At 44.0% G+C, this 21,649-nt stretch overlaps 1 protein-coding gene across 3 annotated transcripts in view; it reads right to left on the minus strand.

Annotated features, from left to right (window-relative positions):
• Positions 1–21,649, minus strand: part of pofut2 (protein O-fucosyltransferase 2) — a 52,494-nt gene that overhangs the window by 19,376 nt on the left and 11,469 nt on the right. For all 3 annotated transcript variants that reach the window (XM_060929011.1, XM_060929013.1, XM_060929012.1), the window contains 2 exons: positions 9,281–9,391; positions 4,011–4,077 (listed from right to left, as the gene is read on the minus strand). In XM_060929011.1, coding sequence (XP_060784994.1) covers positions 4,011–4,077; positions 9,281–9,391 — 178 coding nt within the window. The remainder of the gene's footprint in view (positions 1–4,010; positions 4,078–9,280; positions 9,392–21,649) is intronic.

A 21,649-nucleotide genomic window follows, 5' to 3' on the forward strand; every position in this document is an offset into this window, starting at 1 on the left:
GGATTATCAAGATGGCGCCGCAAGAGTGGCAGCTATTTGCAGTAGCTCCGAGTGTGTTTTGGTATGTTTTTGTACTTTTTTCGTGTTTCTTTCTGCACTACTCTCAGTTGGAAGTGTGCATCTAGGGATGTACTACTCGCGAGACTGTGCATTTGTATTTTTCTCTTTTTCTTTCTGGGGCTACTTAAATCGGCATCAGCGGACCCTTTCAGCCACGGCTCCATTGTTTACACTCGGGAGCAGCTGTTAGCACTGTGCAACACCAAGGTACTCCCCGTGGAAAGACCGGTGATCCCCGCGGAATTAAGAAGAAGGGGATGCAGAGCTGGAATGAAGTGCCAGGAGAAGAAAAGACAGTATAAACCATGCATACCATTTGTCATCATGGGAAACGTAAGATCTCTCCCTAATAAGATGGATGAGCTAATGGCGCTAACCAGGCTGCAGAGGGAGTACCGGGAGTGTAGCCTTATGTGCTTCACAGAGACTTGGCTGAATGAACTCTCACCAGACTCACACGTCACTCTGGACGGATTTCAACTCGTCAGAGTAGTAAGAGGAAAGGAGGGGGTATAGCGATGTTTGTGAATGACAGATGGTGTAACCCGGGGCACATCAGGGTAAAGGAGCAATATTGCAGTAAAAACATTGAACTGCTAGCGGTTAGCATTCGGCCATATTACCTCCCGAGGAAATCCTCGCATGTTATCAAGATAACTTTGTACATCCCCCCTGGCAGCCGATGCTGCTGCAGCCTGTGAGCTCTTACACACTACAGTGTCAAAGCTTCAGACAGACATCGCACCCCCAGTCCCTGCTACTAATCTCCAGTGACTTCAATCATGCTTCCCTGTCCTCCACCCTCCCAACCTTCACTCAGTATGTGAAATGCCACACCAGAGACAAGAGAATTTTGGATTTAAATGTATGTGAACACCAAGGACGCATATAGTTCATCGCCCCTCCCCCCCGCTGGGCCATTCTGACCACAATCTGGTTCACTTGTCCCCTACGTACATACCTATGGTGAATAAACAACCACCCACCAAGAAGTGTGTAAGGAGCTGGTCTGAGGAGACCAGTATGGCACTGAGGGACTGCTTTGACACCACGGACTGGGATGTGTTGTGTGAACCTCATGGGGATGACATTGATAGCTTGACAACCTGCATCATGGATTACATTAATTTCTGTATTGAAAACACTGTGCCAGTCAGGAAGGTACGGTGTTTTCCCAACAATAAGCCCTGGGTGACCTCTGAACTAAAAGCCCTATTAAACGAGAAGAGGGTTTTTAAATCTGGCAACAAGGAGGAGATGAGGAGAGTGCAGAGGGAGCTGAAGAGGGGGATAAGGAGAGGCAAGGACAGCTACTGGAGGAAGCTGGAGGAGTGCCTCAAAGGAAGCAACACCGGAGAGGTATGGAGAGGCCTGAAAACCATCTCTGGCCACACAAAGGACAGTGGGAGGGGCCCTGTATTTGGGGGCCAGGACTGGGCAAATGAGTTGAATATCTTTTTCAACAGATTTGACTGTGCCACCCCACCCTCCCCCACTCACCATAGTCTTGACCTGTCTGTGATATCACTCCACCCCCCATAATACCTCTGACACCAACAGCTCCCTCCTCACACCACATCACCCCCCTCCGGTCCCTGCCAGACCAATCCACACACTCCACCCCGACCTCACTCTACAGGAGTCACACGTCGGCTACACCCCTCGCCTCTCCATAACAGCTGATCAGGTGTTGAAGGAGCTGAGGAGGATCAAGACGAGGAAAGCTGCTGGCCCTGATGGTATCAACTCCAGACTGCTTAAGGACTGTGCAGATCAGCTCTGTGGGATTCTTCTGTACGTCTTCAACCTGAGCCTCAGTCTGGAGAAAGTTCCACTTCTGTGGAAAACATCATGTGTGGTTCCAGTTCCCAAGACTGCACACCCCAGGGACCTCAACCACTTTAGGCCAGTAGCTTTAACGTCTCACCTGATGAAGATCATGGAGAGGATTGTTCTCTCCCACCTCAGACACCTGGTGAACAGCGAGATGGACCCCCTGCAGTTCGCATATCGACCGGGCATTGGTGTGGATGATGCGGTCATTTACCTGCTACACCGATCACTTTTGCACCTGGAGAGCACTGGGAGCACTGTGAGAATCATGTTCTTTGACTTCTCCAGTGCTTTCAACACAATCCAGCCATCACTGCTTAAGGGGAAGCTGGAGGGAGCTGGTGTCGACTGCCACCTGGCTGCATGGATCATCGACTACCTCATTAACAGACCGCAGTATGTGAGGCTCCACGACTGTGTGTCTGATGTGGTAGTCTGCAGCACGGGGGCTCCACAGGGTACAGTGCTCTCTCCTTTCCTCTTTACACATCTGACTTCAGCTACAACACGGACAGCTGCCACCCCCAGAAGTTCTCAGATGATACGGCCATCGTTGGACGTGTGTCAGAGGGGAACAATCTGGAGTACAGAGAGGTCATCACCAACTTTGTCGCCTGGTGCGAACTGAACCACCTGCGCATCAACACCAGCAAGACAAAAGGAGGTGGTGATCGATTTCAGGAGGACGGTTCCTCAAATTACACCAGTGAACATCCAGGGTTTGGACATTGAGATCATGGAGGAGTACAAATACCTGGGTGTTCACCTCAACAACAAACTGGACTGGACTAACACAGATATCCTGTACAAGAAGGGCCAAAGTCGTCTCCACCTTTTGAGAAGACTGAGGTCTTTTGGTGTGTGCAGGACACTGCTTAGGACTTTTTATGACTCTGTGGTAGCATCAGCGATTTTCTACGCTGTGGTCTGCTGGGGCTGTGGAAGTTCAGAGAGGGACAGGAAGAAACTTAAACTGGTCAGAAGGGCTGGCTCAGTCTTGGACTGTCCTCTGGACTCCACTGAGGTGGTGGGTGAAAGGAGGATGTTAGCCAAGCTGACATCAATCATGGATAACCCCTCTCACCCCCTACATGAGGCTGTGGGGGCCTTAAGCAGCTCTTTTAGTAGTAGACTGCTACACCCACGGTGTAAGAAGGAGAGATACCGCAGGTCATTCATACCTGTTGCTGTCAGACTGTACAACACCCACAACTTGTAATGAAGCACCAATAACCTGTTTGTCGTTATAATTGCACTACTTCACCACTACTACCTCTACCATCTCTCATCGATGCAATTATGTGCAATAATATAGGCCTTAAACTATTTTTATGCATGCTTATACACACACACACACACACACACACACACACACACACACACACACAGTCTACCTGTAATGTGCAATTTTTCCGAGCCTCTCAATAAGGCAAATTTTCTCTACTTTTTCACGGTAGATAATGCAAATAGCCCTCTGTATTTAATCTTTCATTTGTCTAATTTTCATTTCAGTTTTATTTGTTCTCTGTATGGCATTTTCTTGCTACTGTAACACATGAATTTCCACGATGTGGGATGAATAAACTAGTGAATCTAATCTAATCAAATTGTATACACTTACTGGCCATTTTAATCGGAACACGTGTATGCGCATGCGCAGTGTGCGATTGTTATGCTCTTACATTCTTACAGCATGATGACATACTGGCTAGCACCTCTATATGAGGCAGTAGACACAACAAAAAACATTTTGACCTTTTTGGTGACCTTGACCGGATGAACCTCAAAACGTTGGAGGTTCTATTTGAGACCAACACCCATCTATCCTGAAAGTTTCATGAAGATTGATCCAGCCGTTTTCCCGTAATATCGTTAACAAAAAAAAAACAAAAAGTAACCTGACTGAAAACAATACCTCACCCAGCTTACTCTGTAACGGGCGAGGTAATAATGTTACAAATGTTATGTAATGTAACAATGTAATGTAACGTAACAATGTGATGTAACAAAGTAATGTTACGTAAAATAATGTGATAAGTAACAAAAGTCACATAAATGTTACATAAAAGATACATAATGTAAAGTAATGCAACAATGTAAAGTAACAATGTACTCACGTTCCAGTAATCTTTTCCTGCATAGTGATCATGGAGGAGAGTTTCAGCTCTGTCCAACATCACTGATCTGAACACACACACACACACACACTTAATAAATAACACCAGAAACAGTCAGAAAATCATGAACACATGCACACTAATTTTTATATAAAAAGTGTCCTGATCAGTCATGTGTGTATTATAGAAATAAAAAAATATGGATACAAGTAATTTTGTCCAAAGCCTTTTTCATACGCACTATCAATTATTACACACACACAATATATATATATATATATATATATATATATATATATATATATATATACACACACACATATATATATATATACACATATGTGTGTGTATATATATATATATATACACACACATTTTATATATATATATATATATATATATATATATATATATATATATATATATATATATATATATATATGTGCGCGTGTGTGTGTGTATATATATATATATATATAAAATGTATGTGTGTGTAATCAGCTGGATAGTACAGTGGTAATGCTCACTGACTACGACGCAGGAGATCGGGGTTCGAATCCCGGTCGGGGCAAAACATCATCCAGTAAGGGTCCTTAGGCAAAACCCCTCATGATATATCAGCCTACCTCAGGAATGAGTGAAAACATAACTGATAGAGTCATACCGGCTCAGACGTCGCCCGGGTCAACAAGGTCTGCGTCAGTTGCTAGGGAACCAGGGCAAACTGATGAGAAATGGGCTACTGGAACAAGACATCGATGGACGAGGACAGAAAATACGGATTTGCTGGAATGCTACTATACAAGCAATCCCCAGAGAGAGGGGATACATGCAGAGAATGTGGGACCATTGGATACTTCGAAACCCACAATCAAGGCTAACAAAGAAACAGTTATTAGCACAGTGTTCCATAATCGAAATCTGCTATCACAACTAGATAGCATACAACAACGATGCTACGGCAAGGGGGAGCCAGGAAGACATCCCCACAACCAGAGATTGGGTACCAAGCCCCAACAGCTAACAGCCTCAACACAAGAGCTGCTGACCTGAGAAGGAAGATCGTGACCCAACTGGAAACCTGGAGCCCCCGACAAATACCGAAGCTGAGTTGCCAAGTACCTTCAGAAGATCTACTAGTAGATGTGAATGCTGCTCTGAAGACAATCTCCACAAGAACCATCACTGAGACCAACAAGCTGATACACAGTATCTGGCCACCCGGTTGAAGAGATACACTAAGGAGGGAGAGGCCAGGAGAATAAACAAGCTGTTCTCCACTGAACCAGCCAAGGTGTACTCTCAGTGGCAGGGGAACAACACCAAGGGGGTCAGACCCACCAAGAGCTGAGGTGGAAAAATACTGAAAAGACATATGGGAAAGAAAGGCATCACACAACACCGATGCCCAATGGTTAGTGGACCTAAGAGCTGACCACAGCAACCTCCCAGAACCAGTAACCATCTCAATGGCAGACGTCCAAGAAAGAGTGTCAAAGATGAAGAGCTGGACAGCACCAGGCCCCGATATGATCCATATGTACTGGCTGAAGAAGCTAACTGCACTCCATGAACGCCTAGCAGCACAGATGAACCAGCTGTTGAGGGATGGGACCCACCCAGAATGGCTAACCCAAGGCAGGACAGTCCTAATCATGAAGGACCCCCAGAAGGGACCCATCCCATCCAACTACCGGCCAATTACCTGTCTCTGCACAACATGGAAGGCCCTGTCAGGCATCATTGCGGCAAAAATGAGTAAGCATGTGGCTCAATACATGAGCGAGGTACAGAAAGGAATTGGCAGTAACACTAGAGGAGCCAAGCACCAACTACTGGTCGATAGAACAGTCGCCCAAGACCGTAAGAAGAGACAGACCAACCTGTGCATTGTCTGGATTAACTACAAGAAAGCCTACGACTCAATGCCACACACATGGATACTGGAATGTCTGGAACTGTATAAGATCAACAGGAACCTAAGGACCTTCATCCAGAACTCAATGGAAATGTGGAAGACAACCCTAGAGGCCAACTCAAAACCCATTGCCCAAGTCAACATCAAGTGCGGCATATACCAAGGAGATGCGCTATCACCACTGCTGTTCTGCATAGGCCTGAACCCCCTCAGTCGGATCATCATGAAGAGCGGCTATGGGTACCGATTCCGTATTGGGGCAACAATCAGCCACCTGCTCTACATGGATGAAGCTGTATGCCAGGAATGAGCGAGAAATAGACTCGCTGATCCACACCACCCGGATCTACAGCGATGACATAGGGATGTCATTCGGATTGGACAAGTGTGGCCGGATGGTCTCAAAGAGAGGCAAGATGATCCGGACTGAGGGGACTGACCTACCAGAGGGCAACATAGGTGATATCCAAGACAGCTACAAGTACCTTGGCATCCCACAGGCTAATGGAAACCATGAAGAGGCCACAAGGAAGTCAACCACAGCCAAATACCTCCAGAGAGTAAGGCAGGTCCTGAAAAGTCAGCTGAATGGTAAGAACAAGGTCCGAGCCATCAACATGTACGCACTACCAGTCATCAGATACCCCGCTGGTATCATAAACTGGCCAAAGGAGGAGATAGAAGCCACAGATATCAAGACTAGAAAGCTCCTCACCATGCATGGAGGGTTCCACCCCAAGTCCAGCACCCTGAGACTATACACTAAGCGGAAAGAGGGAGGCCGAGGGCTAGTGAGCATCAAGACCACGGTCCAGGATGAAACATCAAAAATCCGAGAATACATCAGAAAGATGGCCCCAAAGGATGAACTGCTAAGTGAATGTCTCAGGCAGCAGAACCCTGATGAGAGTGCAGAGGAGGAGGAGGAACAGACAACCTGGAGGGACAAACCCCTACATGGCATGTACCACCGTCAGATAGAGGAAGTGGCTGATATCAAGAAATCCTACCAGTGGCTGGATAATGCAGGACTGACCGACAGCACAGAGGCAGTAATCATGGCAGCACAAGAACAGGCCATAAGCACAAGAGCCATAGAGGCCAGGATCTACCAGAGTAGATCAGACCCAAGATGCAGACTGTGCAAAGAAGCCCCTGAAACAGTCCAGCACATAGTAGCAGGGTGTAAGATGCTAGCTGGATCAGCGTACATGGAGAGGCACAACCAAGTGGCTGGGATTGTGTACAGGAACATCTGCAACCAGTATGGAATAGAAGTACCCAAGTCCCAATGGGCCATACCACAGAAGGTGGCTGAGAACAACAGGGCCAAGGTTCTGTGGGACTTCAGCTTCCAAACTGACAAACAGATCCTGGCTAACCAACCGGACATAGTGGTGGTGGACAAAGAGCAGAAGAGGGTGGTGGTGATAGATGTGGCGATCCCAGCTGACGCCAACATCAGGAAGAAGGAACATGATAAACTTGAGGAGTATCAAGGGTTGAAAGAGCAGCTGGAACGGATGTGGAAGGTCAAGGGTTGCATGGTCCCTGTGGTAGTGGGGGCACTTGGGGCAGTAACCCCCAAACTGGGAGAGTGGCTCCAGCAAATCCCAGGAACAACATCTGAAGCCTCAGTCCAGAAGAGCGCAGTCCTAGGAACATCGAAGATACTGCGCAGAACCCTCAAACTCCCAGGCCTCTGGTAGAGGACCCGAGCTTGAGGATGACATGGATACCACCCCACCCCCCACCCGGCGGGGGTCAGAAGGAGATTTTATATATTTATTTATTTATTTATTTGACCCCCATCTGTGAAACGTATGCATAAAAGACCAGAGTATCTGAGCAACCTGATGCTAATCTAACTAATAGATTTATCAAGAATTTTATTTCAGAATCAGCTTCAAAGACATTCACTAAAAAGGTCATAATCTATAATAATCGCTGTACATCACTCTGGATAAATGCGTCTGCTAAATGCCATGTAATGTAATAATCACTACAAAAACAGTGAATGCTATATGCCTAAACTCACACTTTCAAATGCTAAGAAAGTTTCAAATTCCTGTCGGTGCTGTGCATCCAGGTGCCATAAACTCATCTGTTCTATCTCTCACACTAGTGAACTCGTTTCTTGATATAAATTTTAGGTGAGTTTTATTAATGCAAAGCACACTAAGCATGTTCGCTAACTCATGAGGAAACGCTGCTCTTTCCTGACTCAGTTCACAGATACAACACTTTGTTACGTTACAGAGATGAAACCGCCGCTTAGGGCTGAATGATCTATCGTTTTCGACCGAAAATCGCGATCTCAGACAACACGATTTTGGGATCGTCAAAGCCGCGGTTTTTCTCAGTGCTCCTAAACTACTGACCCATGGTTTGTTTCGTCAATAAATTGTCCTCATTTTTTACACTACAGACAAAAAAAATTACGTTCAGGAAAGCCTTGTGGCACTCAGTGTGAAAGAATTTTGTGAATATCTCCTTCCGTTTTCGTGTAAATCCCCGTTGTTTGGAGGGAGCACTGTGAGGAAAAACTGCGCTTTCTCTGTCTGTGTCTGAGCGCGCGGGTGGGGGAGGGGCTGATCGCTCGCTCTCTCTCACACACACAGGAGGGAGGGGCCCTGCAATAGCGACTGCTACAGCCACTGCATCATTATTTCCCACAGGGGAATTGTTGGCTCTAGTTATAATTTATAATGCTTATGTACATTCTTTTACAAAAGTGCAATATTTTGATGCTGCTGAGCCATTGATCAACCTTTTTTTATGTCTGATATGTTGTAGATGGGAAAAGTAAAAGAAGCAAAAGTTTACTTAAGAAAGATGGCTCTCTTTTTTTTATTTTAAGTTATTATAACTTGTTTCTCAGGCACTCAATGTTAATAAACAGGCCTACATTTGAAATCTGTTGACCTCAGTTTTCATTCTTGCATTAGCTTTATGGAATTCATTGTATTAATTAAGTTGCACTGAAACTTGATTTAAAGAAAAAAAATCGTGGTTGAAATCAAAATCGCAATATCTGCCAGAAAAATCGCAATTCAATTTTTTCTTAAAATCGTTCAGCCCTACCGCCGCTGCTCAGACGGACCTCCAGTTCTCCCTTCTGACTGATACATGTTGATCATTATGACAGCATGCAGTAAAAATAAACATTTATGAATACGTCCGATTCTGACACCCAGCAGAACAATGTGACATGTCCAGAAAAATTCTGTTAAATTTCTCTACAGTCTCCCGCTATGTTTCTGTAACCAGGAGGCGTGGCAAAGGTCACAGTGACATGCTTCACTCAGGGGCCTGGACGCAGATGAGACGCTGGCTTTGTGACTTGACTCACGTGGCTGTGACGTTCTCCAGTAGGTAAGGAGCGAGAACAGAGGCGTGTCCCTGAACAGACAGACAGGTCACACCAAGAGCTCGAGTCTCCTCATAACCCCAGAACCAGCCTCTGAAAGGAACCACACACACACACACACACACACACACAGTAATTCAATTTACAACCTACATTTTATTTCTCTCTCATCTGATTCTGGCTTTCCTTTTTTTTTTTAAAAATGACTTGACAAATCAGCATTTTTTCATGATTTCTTTTGTCTTTTTTTTCTTCTATTTTTATTTAATTTTTTAGATTGATTCCATGACTTCTGGACTTTTAAACTCTGACTTTTAAATCTCGTTCTTGTTTTTAATCTGCATCTTTAATTCTATTCTTTTTAAAAACTTTATGACTTCTTTGGTTTTTATTTACTCTTATTCTTGTCCTGCTGAAACAAACAAACAAACAAACAACACACACACAATAAGGGGAAGAGAGAGAGAGAGAGAGAGAGAGAGAGAGAGAGACACTTTTGACTTTTAAAAAATCTTTATTTCAAATGTTCCATTTGTGTTCTTATCTACTAAAAGTCTCATCTCATTATTTCTAGCCGCTTTATCCTGGTCTACAGGGTCGCAGGCAAGCTGGAGCCTATCCCAGTTGTCTGTCTGTAGTCCCATCCTCACTGTTGAGGGTCGGGGACCATGGACACAGCATGCACTACCGCTCTCCACCATCTCCTCTCTCTGGCGACGGTCATACATTCCCCCACTGGTCTCCCTGTCCAGTCTTTGATGTCATCCGTCCAGCGGTGTCTGCGTCTTTGACAGGGTCGCAGGCAAGCTGGAGCCTATCCCAGCTGACTACGGGCGAAAGGCGGGGTACACCCTGGACAAGTCGCCAGGTCATCACAGGGCTGACACAGACAACCATTCACACTCACATTCACACCTACGGTCAATTTAGAGTCACCAGTTAACCTAACCTGCATGTCTTTGGACTGTGGGGGAAACCAGAGCACCCGGAGGAAACCCATGCGGGGAGAACATGCAAACTCCGCACAGAAAGGCCCTTGCCGGCCACGGGGCTCAAACCCGGACCTTCTTGCTGTGAGGCGACAGCGCTAACCACTACACCACCATGCCACCCTCTACTAAAAGTAAAACTTAAAAATATAGAAGAAAAAGTGCATTTATAAACATTCCAGGGTTTCCCATACATAGACCATTGTGTGGCGCAGCACCACACAATGGATTCCTATCGCCACACAATCAGACTCGCGATTTTGGAAAAAAAAAAAAAATTCCGTTGCGTATCGTTCCGTTCATTCATAGTGCCCTTTCTTCTCGTTCACGCGCGCGCACATACCCAGACACAAAGAGAGAGGCGTGTCCACAGGCCTGCTGGTGCGCATATACCCGGACTGCAAGTAGGCCTGTTAGGCTAATTAAAAATAACGCAGCCTTCCCGATTCGCCTTCCAACCCCTTATTTTAAAAGGTAGCCCACGTCGTGCTCATGATGAGCTTTATCATAGCCTTCTTGGCTTACAGGAAACGGACATCCCTGAGTCAGGCTATAAACCAATTCTGATGCATACAGTAGCAGCTTGACGCGAGGAACCGGCCTTATTGCATTATCCCGTTTATCCCGCTTCAGCAATGACTTCCCTTACGATAGGGCACTTGAGTTTTTTTTTTTTTTTTTCAGGAAGCCACGCAGAATTAAATGTTCTGATAGGACATGCAGGCTTTGCACCAATTAGGGTAATGCTTTTTCATTATTGTTAGTTGCCTTGGTGTTACCTTAAGTGGTTTCTTACATCTAATTATGATATTTTATTTTGTTGTTACACTATACTATTTATTTCATTTTAGTATTGGTTGAGGTAAGTGTTGAGTTCAGTATTTAAAATAAAAACCTCCAGCTTGTTTTTTGCAATTTATTCCTTGAATGTTAACTAAAGAATGATTGAAAGATTGCCACCAAAAAGGCAAAAAACTAAAAGGTCAAAACCAGAGATGCACCGATTGACCGGCTGCTGATCGGAATCGGCCGATTTTCACGTGATCGGACGGTCAAAATTAAAATATGCCGATTTTCTGCCGATCAAAACTTGTGTATCACAGAGATGAAAGTGGAAATACTCATAATTCGCAACTAAAAAGACTGCAGCTACACTGGCAGCTTGAACATGCTTTCTAGTGCAATTGTGTTGCGCTTGCGCAGAACAGCATCAGTCCTGCGCGCCTAACGGGCTCCGGCGCGCGCGCCGTTAACAACAACAAAAAAAAAATTCACTATATTTGGATATCCAAATATAGTGAATTTTTTTTTGGTGCCAGATATTGGATGTGAAAAGAAGAAAATGTTTGTGGTTGTGTGAATTTCCCATTACAGGAATTAATATGTTAGCCTATTACCAAACATCTAGTTAGATTTGTACAAAGAGAGAGAGAGGAAAAAATGTCTTGGCTTGTTTTACAACCTTGGTTGCACTTGATTCCATTGGAAATTACTCTACAAATACACATTTGACAAAGATGATAGAATGGCTATGGTACAAGTATGACTGGAAATTATTTTTGTATTTTGATACTGTGAAGAAATGGGTTGTTCTATAAGGCATAAGTTTTCAGATCTAAATAGGCTTATGAAAGTGTGTTCCATAGCAGTAGGCAAATAATATATGAGGGGGAAGTTGTTTTTGTGCCAGATATTGGATGGGAAAAGAAAAAATGTTTGTGTGAATTTCCTATTTCAGGAATTAATATGTTAATACCAAACATGAAGAAAGATTTTACAAAGAACAATGTCTTTTTGTTTGTTTTCAACCTTTGAGGTGTTGAAAATTTATTACTGAAAATCTGGCAGAATGTTCTATTAAAGAAAAGATAAAAAGAAAATATAGTCTTTGTGTGTACTGTGAAGTGGTTTGAAAAAACAAAATCGGAATCAGCCAAAAATCAGTATCGGCAGGTCACACTCCATGGAAAATCGGAATCGGCCCAAAAAATTGCAATCGGTGCATCTCTAGTAAAAACTAAACTTTAACTTCAATTTTGGTGAGTAATTTTCATAAATTTAAAAGACAGGTTTTCCACCAACATCAAGCCCAGCAAATTAATGGCCTGCCCTGTAATGTAAAGTTGGGTCGAGGAATGAAACCAGGCAGGGTTCTGGTAAAACTGTTTTAGCTGTCTTCTTAAAGAACTTAAAATAATTTAGATTGAACTGAATAATCTCAAATGCTTCTTGTAGCTTTAAAATAGTCCCAGCAGGTGACTCTGAAGAAAAATACTGTGTGTTTGAACACCGCCTGCTGTAAACACTTTGCATACACCCCAATGACCGACTCCACCGACCGCCACGACACCACTGCGCACGATTCCCTGATCGGCACAGTGGAGCACCACAAATTGCTACCTGGTCTGTGGGAAACACTGCATTCATTACTACAACTCATCAAATCAATTACGCAAGGACTTTTCTCTATTTTAAATAAATAAAACGGGCGTCTCTCTCACACACACGTAATTAAAAATTAACAAACTATAAAGTTAAAAATTAAGATCCAGTGAATCATCCCCTTCAAGTGAACATACAACCTGTCTAATACCCCACAAATCTATAAAAAGTGTTCAGGTTGTTGGTCAGTCTGTAAAAAGTATGTTCTACTCAGAGACGAGCTGTAACTAACCCTTTCAAGCTCTGCACCACATCAGTCAAACCTCGGCCTTGCATCTGGTTTTTTTCTAGTCTTCCATATTGCTAATTTTGCAGTTCCAAGTAGAAAAAGTTAATTAAAACCAGTCTGCCTTTTTTTAATTAATTGTATATTTTGGTCCAAAAATAAAACAAAGGAACAGAAAATTTCTCCCCCAAATTTTTCACCCACTCTTTCAGTACCCTAAACTGAAACTGACCCACTAGGCAAGGACAAAGAGACACTAAAATGTTCTAAAGTTTCTTGTTGATTACAAAAGGGACATCCCTCCCCAGTGCTTGGATCCAGGTGAGCCCTGTGTCTGTTTGTAGCTATTGCTCCATGGATAATCCTCCACTGGAGGTCAGCTGTCTGTTTTTCAACAGGCACCTTGTATAAAATCCGCCAGCAGCCTTGAGGGATGCAGTCTGAAGTAAAAATCTGGGTCCACCTTGACTCCCTAACTTCAGCCAGAAAGCAGAAGTTCAGTACCTTCAAGCAGCTGTGATAGAGCTGCTTCTTCCCACAAGTTCTGTCCCTGAAGTTGCCCAGCACTGGTCTTTTCAGGGACAGAAGCAGCCCACTCTCCTCTCGCCACTCCTCAATAGCAGGCTTAGTTTGGGAAAGATGTATTCCTGAGCCTCGTGCCATTGGTCAATTAGGGTATGGTTGTGTATATTGAGGTTTTTCACCCACGTGACCAAGTCATGTGAGGCTGCCATTTTGGACGTCACGGCTCGAATCAGTTTGAATGCGAGGAAGGCGACAAACGAAAAACATAAAAGAAAAAGGAGTGAGATGCAGAAAACACCTTCACTATCCAGCGACGTAGGGCATTTACAGGGCGAGCAGAGGGAGAGGTATTTGCAAAAATTGAGGTTAGCAGGCTTAGAGAACAACGTTTACCTGCTTCCACCAGGATTGTTCACTGACGTACGGAAGTACACGAAGCCCTCGTCTTTACCTGACTTCGGCCCACATGATCTGTATACCTATGTCGTTAAAAACCCATCGCCATACACAGGTATTGATCTGAAAGCGTATAAGAGTTTGGATGCCTACAAATATTTTGTGTCAGGCTGGGTAACATGCCTACATCAGTGAGTCGTCCCTGGAGCCGGTGGTCGCCGTCTTATTACAGCTAAGGTTTGTTCACATTTTCATTTACTTTCGGTCCTCAGGATAAACAAAATGTTATTAAATGTCATTGAAATAACTTCTTAGTCTGTTGAGACATGGCCTGTTATTAATTTGCTGTTACCAGGCAATGACCAAGAACTGTATTATTAGGGTCGGTGTCTGTGTTGTAGCAGTGTACTAGCAGCTAGCTGTTAGCACTAGCTAATGTCAACAACATAGCTAGTATGTTACTGTAGCAATGTTTACGTTCAGTCATTTGGATGACTGTTAAAACCTTTCAGTCTCAAGTTTTTCCTTTACTGTATTTACTAGTTTACTGTAATTATGATCCGGCAGCTATTTACACCGGATCCAGTGTAAATAGCTGCTGGAGCACGCTCCGGCTTGCTCCCCCTCAAATTAAGCAGCGCGCTCCGGCTTGCTCCCGGAGCAAGCCGGAGCGCGCTGCTTAATTTGAGGGGGAGCAAGCCGGAGCACGCTCCGGAACCTCGGCCAGAGCACTCCGGGAGCAAGCTGGAGCGTGCTGCTTAATTTGAGGGGGAGCAAGCCAGAGCGCGCTGCTTAATTTGAGGGGGAGCAAGCCGGAGCGCGCTCAGGCAGCTATTTACACTGGATCCGGTGTCTGTAACACGTTTTTTTTTTTTTCAAGCTGGTTCTCCCTCTCTGTCTGCAGCGTTAGTATGTAGCTTGACTTTCAAAATGGTGGACACCGGGGCGTCACGTGACCCTGTGACGTCAGGTGAAAAACCTCAATACCCTCAGCGGTACAGTTAGGGACTCCCAGACCTCCTCCACCATCTTCCTCAGCACCCTGGAAGACCTGATGTTAACGACTCTACCAAGACTTTCAGGAGATGTTCTTATAAGATGGCCAAGTTTAACAATGCCAGCCTCGACAAACTTGGCTCTTAAATGATGTGGAAGAAAGTGTAGTAGATGTGAAAAAGTCATTGTGGAATAGTGGCTCCTCAAAAGATCCACATTCCAGGTCTGGGGTCAGCGGTCCTTGTGAACTTGAACATCCTCCATGCTTCAACCACTGAGTTATAGAAAAAGGTGTTATTCCAGGTCAGGTCAACTTCAGAAGATCTTAGAAGAAACAGCTGTTTGCTCAGTCCCATCTGGCCAGCCTTCCTCAGAAGCAACTGGGCAGAGGTCAGCCAGCAATAGCCATAGCCATATAGTATCATCCGTGCCATCTGAAAGCAGCGATTCTTGAGAGGATGTCCATATGACCGTGTCCTCCCCCTGCTACAGGAAGATAGAGAATCGGTGCCTTCAGCCAATGTTGACCCGACCAGAAGTTGTTCACCAAGAGCCGCTGTACATCCTTCACGAGGCCTGGTGGTAGCACTAAGATGATCAGTCCATGCCAAAGAGAAGAGGCTATTAGCTATCAGAACCCTTCCCCTGTAGGACAGTTGGAGAAGCAACCATTTCCACTTAGACAACTTGGCATCCATTTTCTCCAGCACTCTCTCCCAGTACTGCTTTTGGAAGTCCTTGCATCCTAGGTACACTCCTAGAATTTTGATGCCTCTTTTCCCCCACCTTAGGTTCCCAGGAAGATCAGGGATGTCTCTTACGCTCCACTGACCCATCAAGCAGGCTTCACATTTGTCCCAAGTTTACTTTAGCGGAGGAAGCTTTTTCATACACTGGCAGGCTTTGAGTTCCTGGGTATCTCTCCAATCTTGGATAAAAACACTGACGTCGTCTGCATAAGCCAATATAGCTACAGAGCGGCTCTGAGCCAGCTCTGGAAGACATAAGCCCTGTAACCTGCTCCTCAGTCTACACAAGAGGTTCAATAGCAATACTGTAGAGCTGGCCTGAGATGGGGCAGCCCTGTCTGATCCCTCTCCGAACTGGTACAGGGCAGCTCAACCCTCCCCCCACCTTCACTAAACAGTAAGCCTGATTGTACAGCAGTTTTACCCAGGTTTTAATTAAAAATAAATAAAAAACTCCCCCCAGTTCCAAATGCCTGCAGAGTAGAAAAAAGAAAACCATGATCTACAGTACACGATCAAAAGCCTTTTCTTGATCAATGGATATAATACCAACATTAACATTATATAACTTAGACATCAAAAACATCTCATTAAAAATAAATTGTCAAACACTGATCTGTCCAGGATACAATAAGATTGATCTGCACCAATTAACAACTCAAATTTTTTAAAATCTATTTGATAAAACTTTTGATAGGATTTTATCGTCTGTACATAAAAGTGCTACAGGTCTCCAGTTCTTTAGCAGGACCAGGTCTCCCTTCTTAGGCAGCAGTGAGAGAACTGCTCGCCTACAGGAAACCTGAAGTCTTCCTTTTTTAAAACGTCTCAAAAAGGTCCCATCCCAGTATTGCCCAGAAGTGTTTAAAAAAGTCTGAAGGAAGAACATCTAGTCCTGGAGCCTTGCCTGGTGCCATCTGAGACACCGCAGCAGTCAGTTCATCCAAAGTGATATCGGTGTTCAGTTGATCTTTGTCCTCTGAGCTCAGCTGAGGAAGTCCCAGCAGAAGCTCTGCAGCAGAGTTCATAGCGCAGCTGTCTGCTCTGAACAGTTCTGTATAAAAGTCCACTGCAAGCTTCCTCATCTCCGCTGGGTCCATGGTGATGTTTCCATCAGGGAGACGAAGACAGACCATTTGTTTCTTCTGAACAACAGATTTTTCCAAATTAAAAAAGAAAAGATGTTGGTGCATCCATGTCTTGAAGTTTGGTGAAACCTGCTCAGACTAGTGCTCCTTTACCTCTGTCCTGCAGGAGAGAGCCAAGTTCCTGTTTTTTGAAGTTTAGTTCATTTTTTTTGCTGACCTGTCTGTGAAATGGAGAGATTTTCCAAGTCCCTTATTTCTTTTTCCAGTTTCTGGACAGCTCTCTTGATTTTAGTTGTGAAATGGGATGAGTACTGCTGACAGCAAACTAATTCGAGCCTTTCCTTAGCCTGGGCCCGCCCATCCTAAGTGTGACGCAACACGGGGGGCTGTTGCGAACTTAGCTTGCCTTGCCAGATTATCGCCAGCTCTTCCAAGCTCCCGAAAAATCGGGAGCCAATCAACTTTGAGCATCTCCAACGGCCCTGGGTAGAGGCGTGTTCAAGGCAGTGACGTAGTACAGTAGAACTGCGACCGGAAGCCATAGATTGTTTACAGAATCTATGCTGGAAGCGCTTCATTCACTAGAAACATTACGAACATGGAGCAGCGGCAAGCCTTTGACACAGCGGTACATGCTGTATTGAAAGCATTCAACGGGAAGTTTCTCTCCATTTCTGCTCGTATTATTATCGTCCTCTTCAGCTCCTCCTTCTTCCTGTTACTCAAGCAGTTTCCGTCGCGTCACATACGTCAGAGGAAAGAGTGATGTGATTGGTTTAAGCTTCGTCACAGCCTTTTCTGGCTTCGACCAGTAGCAAACTGAGGCATTTCAGGGAGGCGGGTCAACCACGCGCTTTGGGAAATGGTTGGGCTTAATACCTATGCCAGACCAATGCTTTGAAGTTGTGTTAGCCAGACTAGCCTTTCCTACCTCCCACCACTCAGTAAGCGAAGGAAAGGTGTCTTTCAAAAATTAAAATCGTGTAATAACTTAACATTAAAATGCCAAAAGGACTTTGGTTTTCCAATGGGAGGCTTAAAAAAAAAAAGCTCCATTAAAACTAAATAATGGTCTGTGACATCATCTCCTGCAACAGGAGAGATTTGACAGTCAATAACAATCGAGGTAAAAGTAGCAGAGATATAAAATCTGTCCAATCTTGCTGCACTGACTCTGCCATCAGATATCTTAACCCAAGTGTATTGTCAGACTGAAGGGTGCTTCATCCTCCACACATCAACCAAACATTAGATAAAATGGAGGAGAACTGAATGTGCGGCCCCTCTCCAGTTCTGTCTAAAGTAAAATCTGTGCAATAGTTCCAGTCTCCCCCCATTAATACACACTCCCCTGGATCACTGCTATTGAATTTTTCCTTTAATAAGTTAAACACCCTTTCCCGCTCAGAGCCTTGGTTTGGTGCATAAACATTAATAAAAACTATAGGTAAAATCCTGTATTTCAGCCTTCACCATGAGAACTCTGCCTTTTACTAACTCTGTACTTGTGTCTAAAAAAGGAGAAAATAAAATAGTAACCCCTGCATTAAAATTCGTCCCATGGCTAAGAACATACTGCCCTTCCCACCACAGACCCCAGCCCACTTCATTTAAATGATCACTGTGTTTCCTGTAGTAAAATGACATCTAGTCTTTTTTGCCGGATGACTTCAGTTAATAAAGCTCTTTTCTGTGCATCTCTTCCCCCATTTATATTTAAAGAGGCTACTCTTAAACCCTGCATGTGAGATGAGAGACCGAGCAGTGAAGAAACAGACAGAAAGAACCAGCAGAGATGAAACACCCGGTGTTGTGCAGTCACTGGAAACTTATTTTATGAGCTTCATTTTCTTTACCATTCTACTTTTGGATTCTTTAAGACCTTTTCTCAGACCAGTGACCTGCTTCTTTAAATGATAACGTTTCTTTCCATCCAATAAGTCTGTATCAACCACTCTTTGAAGAGTGGTAACTGAAACTTTTCAACATCAGGAAAATAATCTTAAACATTCACTTTTTTTTAACCAAAGGTCTCATCCAGAAAGCTATTGATCTCTTCTAGCGAGTACAGTTCATCACTCTGAGAAATACTATCTGCTACAGAGGCGCTGTCAGAGTTATACTCCATGTCAGTCACACCGTTACCATAACAACCCCGACTTCATCACCTCTTCTGTCTCACTGTTGGGTCTGACATTTAATAAATCAGCCTCATGTAAAACCAGACACTCTGCATCCTGCTGAGATCTCCCCATACCGACCTCCTCCTGCTCCGTCCTACTCTGTTCGGTCTCCATCATCTCCGTTGATACACTACTTCCAGCATCCGCAGCTCCAGGTACGGAACTTCCAGACTCAACGTCAGCGGGCGGAGCAGATTCAGATGACATTAGCCAACCACTGTTCACCTCCCCACCATCTGTCACAACAGCCACACCACTACCGCCCCCCCCTCCCAGTCACAACAACCACACTGCTGCCCCCCTCCCCACCATCAGTTACAACAACCACACTCCCCGCTGTCAGTCTCCATAGCCACACCACTGCTCACCTTCCCACTGTCAGTTACACCACTACACCCCCTCCCAATCATGCTGCTTCCCCTTTCCTCGCTAACAGTTCCAGTGGCAGCAGCCGGCTCTGCTACACACTGTCTGTGAGGACAAGCCACCCGTTTGTGACCCACATCCCCACATTCAAAGCATTTCATACTCCCCGAGCTCGCATACACTATGTAAAACCCTTCCTCATATTTAACACGGAAGGAAACTTCCCGTGTTTGAGTTGGGGAATCCAAAAACATGAATACTTGTCTCCGCAGAGACTGAACATGTTTCAATTTATCATCATTTTCACAGCCCAAACTCGCCGTCCGGAATCCGCTTGCAAACTTCCTGAAATGCTTCATTTCTCCAGGGATCCCAGCAGTAATTGAAAAAAATAAAGGAATGTAAGAAACTATCAGCAGGGGTCAAGGGGGCTGCAAGCCCCCTGAAGCTGTTGAGATTTTAACATTTAAAAGATGCTATAGAACACATTTTTTACATAGATTTAACATAGAAAAGCAACAGAATTTAACAATAATGTGTATCTATTTGATGGCATATTTTGTAATCAATGACATAAGTGGCAAAAAAAAATTGTTATTTATAAAAATTAGATGAAAATGTAGCTTTGAAGAATATACTTCTTCTAACCCGGACACTGTTCCGCTATCTCTTTTATGGACGATATCTTTTTTCCACGACATATTCAGGGCTGTGAAATTGTAAATAAGAAATCCGAGGAAAAGGGGGGGTTTGGGGGGCACAGGGGGGTCTGGGGCCTGCAGGGCCCCAGACACCAAGCCATTTTAGGTGTTATATGGTGTATTCTGAGCATTTCCTGCAAGTAAAAAAACTGATCTCAACAAGTAAATATTTGACTAGTCTTGGTCTTCATTTTGCCATATAAAATACCTATCAACAGTTTTCTCTTTTAAAATGAAAGATCCATGTAAAATACCTTGAAATATCCAATAAGTGCCTATGTATTTTATCTCTTAATCAAAAATAAAAGTAAAAAAAAAAAAATCTGTAAATAACAATTTAAAGAAATGTTAATAAAAGAAAACTTTGATAGGCCTTTCAAAATGACTTTGTGAAAAATCATGCTCAATATTTAAGTGAGAGATACCTGTTGTCTTCCAAATTACACTTAATTCTTGTATTATGTCCTGGCTTTTTCCAAGAATCTGTCACAATGTCTCTTGTCTACAGAGCAAAAGTTTAAAAAAACTAATGTTTCTTATCTTATATTATTTACATCTTGTCTTTTACTTCTGGCTCCTTCTATTCCTCTTTGCATCACTCCCAGTTATTTCTTTCAATTCATCTTTCAGTAAGGCTATTAGTTATTAGTTCTATAGTATTTGCATTCCTCTATTAAAGCTATTTACAAAATGTTCATAGTCTGTCAAACAGCATCTAATGAAAGTCTTTTAATTTTCTTTTTTTTAACACCATCTCTTTCAGTTTTGCAAACTTGTTCTTTTTCATCTTTTCCTTCAGTCTGTCTGTTCTTTTCTAGCCCTCTTTGCATCTCTCTCAAATACCTCCTTAGCTTTCCTTTTTGATGGCATCTTATCTATGTCTGATCCTGCACCCTGTAAGTACAAAATTCACATACGCGGTGCCAGGTCACGCAATAGCTAGTTTTAGCTCTGTCATGCACAAGTCGCAGTCAAGACGTGTTCCACGCTCAGCTGGCATAAAACTCCGCGAGTCCGGCTGTATTAAGCCGCCGGTCTCGTGCAAGGCGATTAAAACCGACTAGACCCCCCCAATGATTTAATGCAAAAATAGACGTTTTGTGAAGATATTTTTCGCGGCAGAATCTGCGGAAACTTCACAGCCCTGCATACTGAATCAAGTTCAACGCATTAGAAACAAAAGCACGAACGGAGTTAAAACACATTTTCTAGCAAATGGGCGCAGCCATATTGCTTTCTCGTTCTATCGCGTACAGTCTCGCGGTATTTACATCAATTTAACTTCCGAGTGTTCCCGAATGTCAACGAGAACAAATGAAGCTGACAAAAACATCGCTAAACAAGCAAACCAAATCAGAACGCATTCTGCTGGTCATTTTACTTAAACATTTTTAATGGATATACAAGAGATATAAAAAAAAATAAAAAATAAAAAAAATAAAAAAACCACACCACCGCTTTGGCTAGAAAAATAGCGGAATTCCGCTAAATAGCGGACGTCTGGGATCCCTGTTTCTCGCTCCAGCGCCTCATTGGGAATAAACGGGGGGGACTCTGGACACAGTTATCCAGACGGAAGGCACCACCAGCAGGGAGGGCCTTTCTGTGCAGAGTTTGCGTGTTCTCCCCATGGGTTTCCTCCGGGTGCTCCGGTTTCACCCACAGTCCAAAGATGTGCAGGTTAGGTTAA

The sequence above is a fragment of the Neoarius graeffei genome, chromosome 9 (genome assembly GCF_027579695.1).
Source record: "Neoarius graeffei isolate fNeoGra1 chromosome 9, fNeoGra1.pri, whole genome shotgun sequence".
NCBI lineage: Eukaryota > Metazoa > Chordata > Actinopteri > Siluriformes > Ariidae > Neoarius > Neoarius graeffei.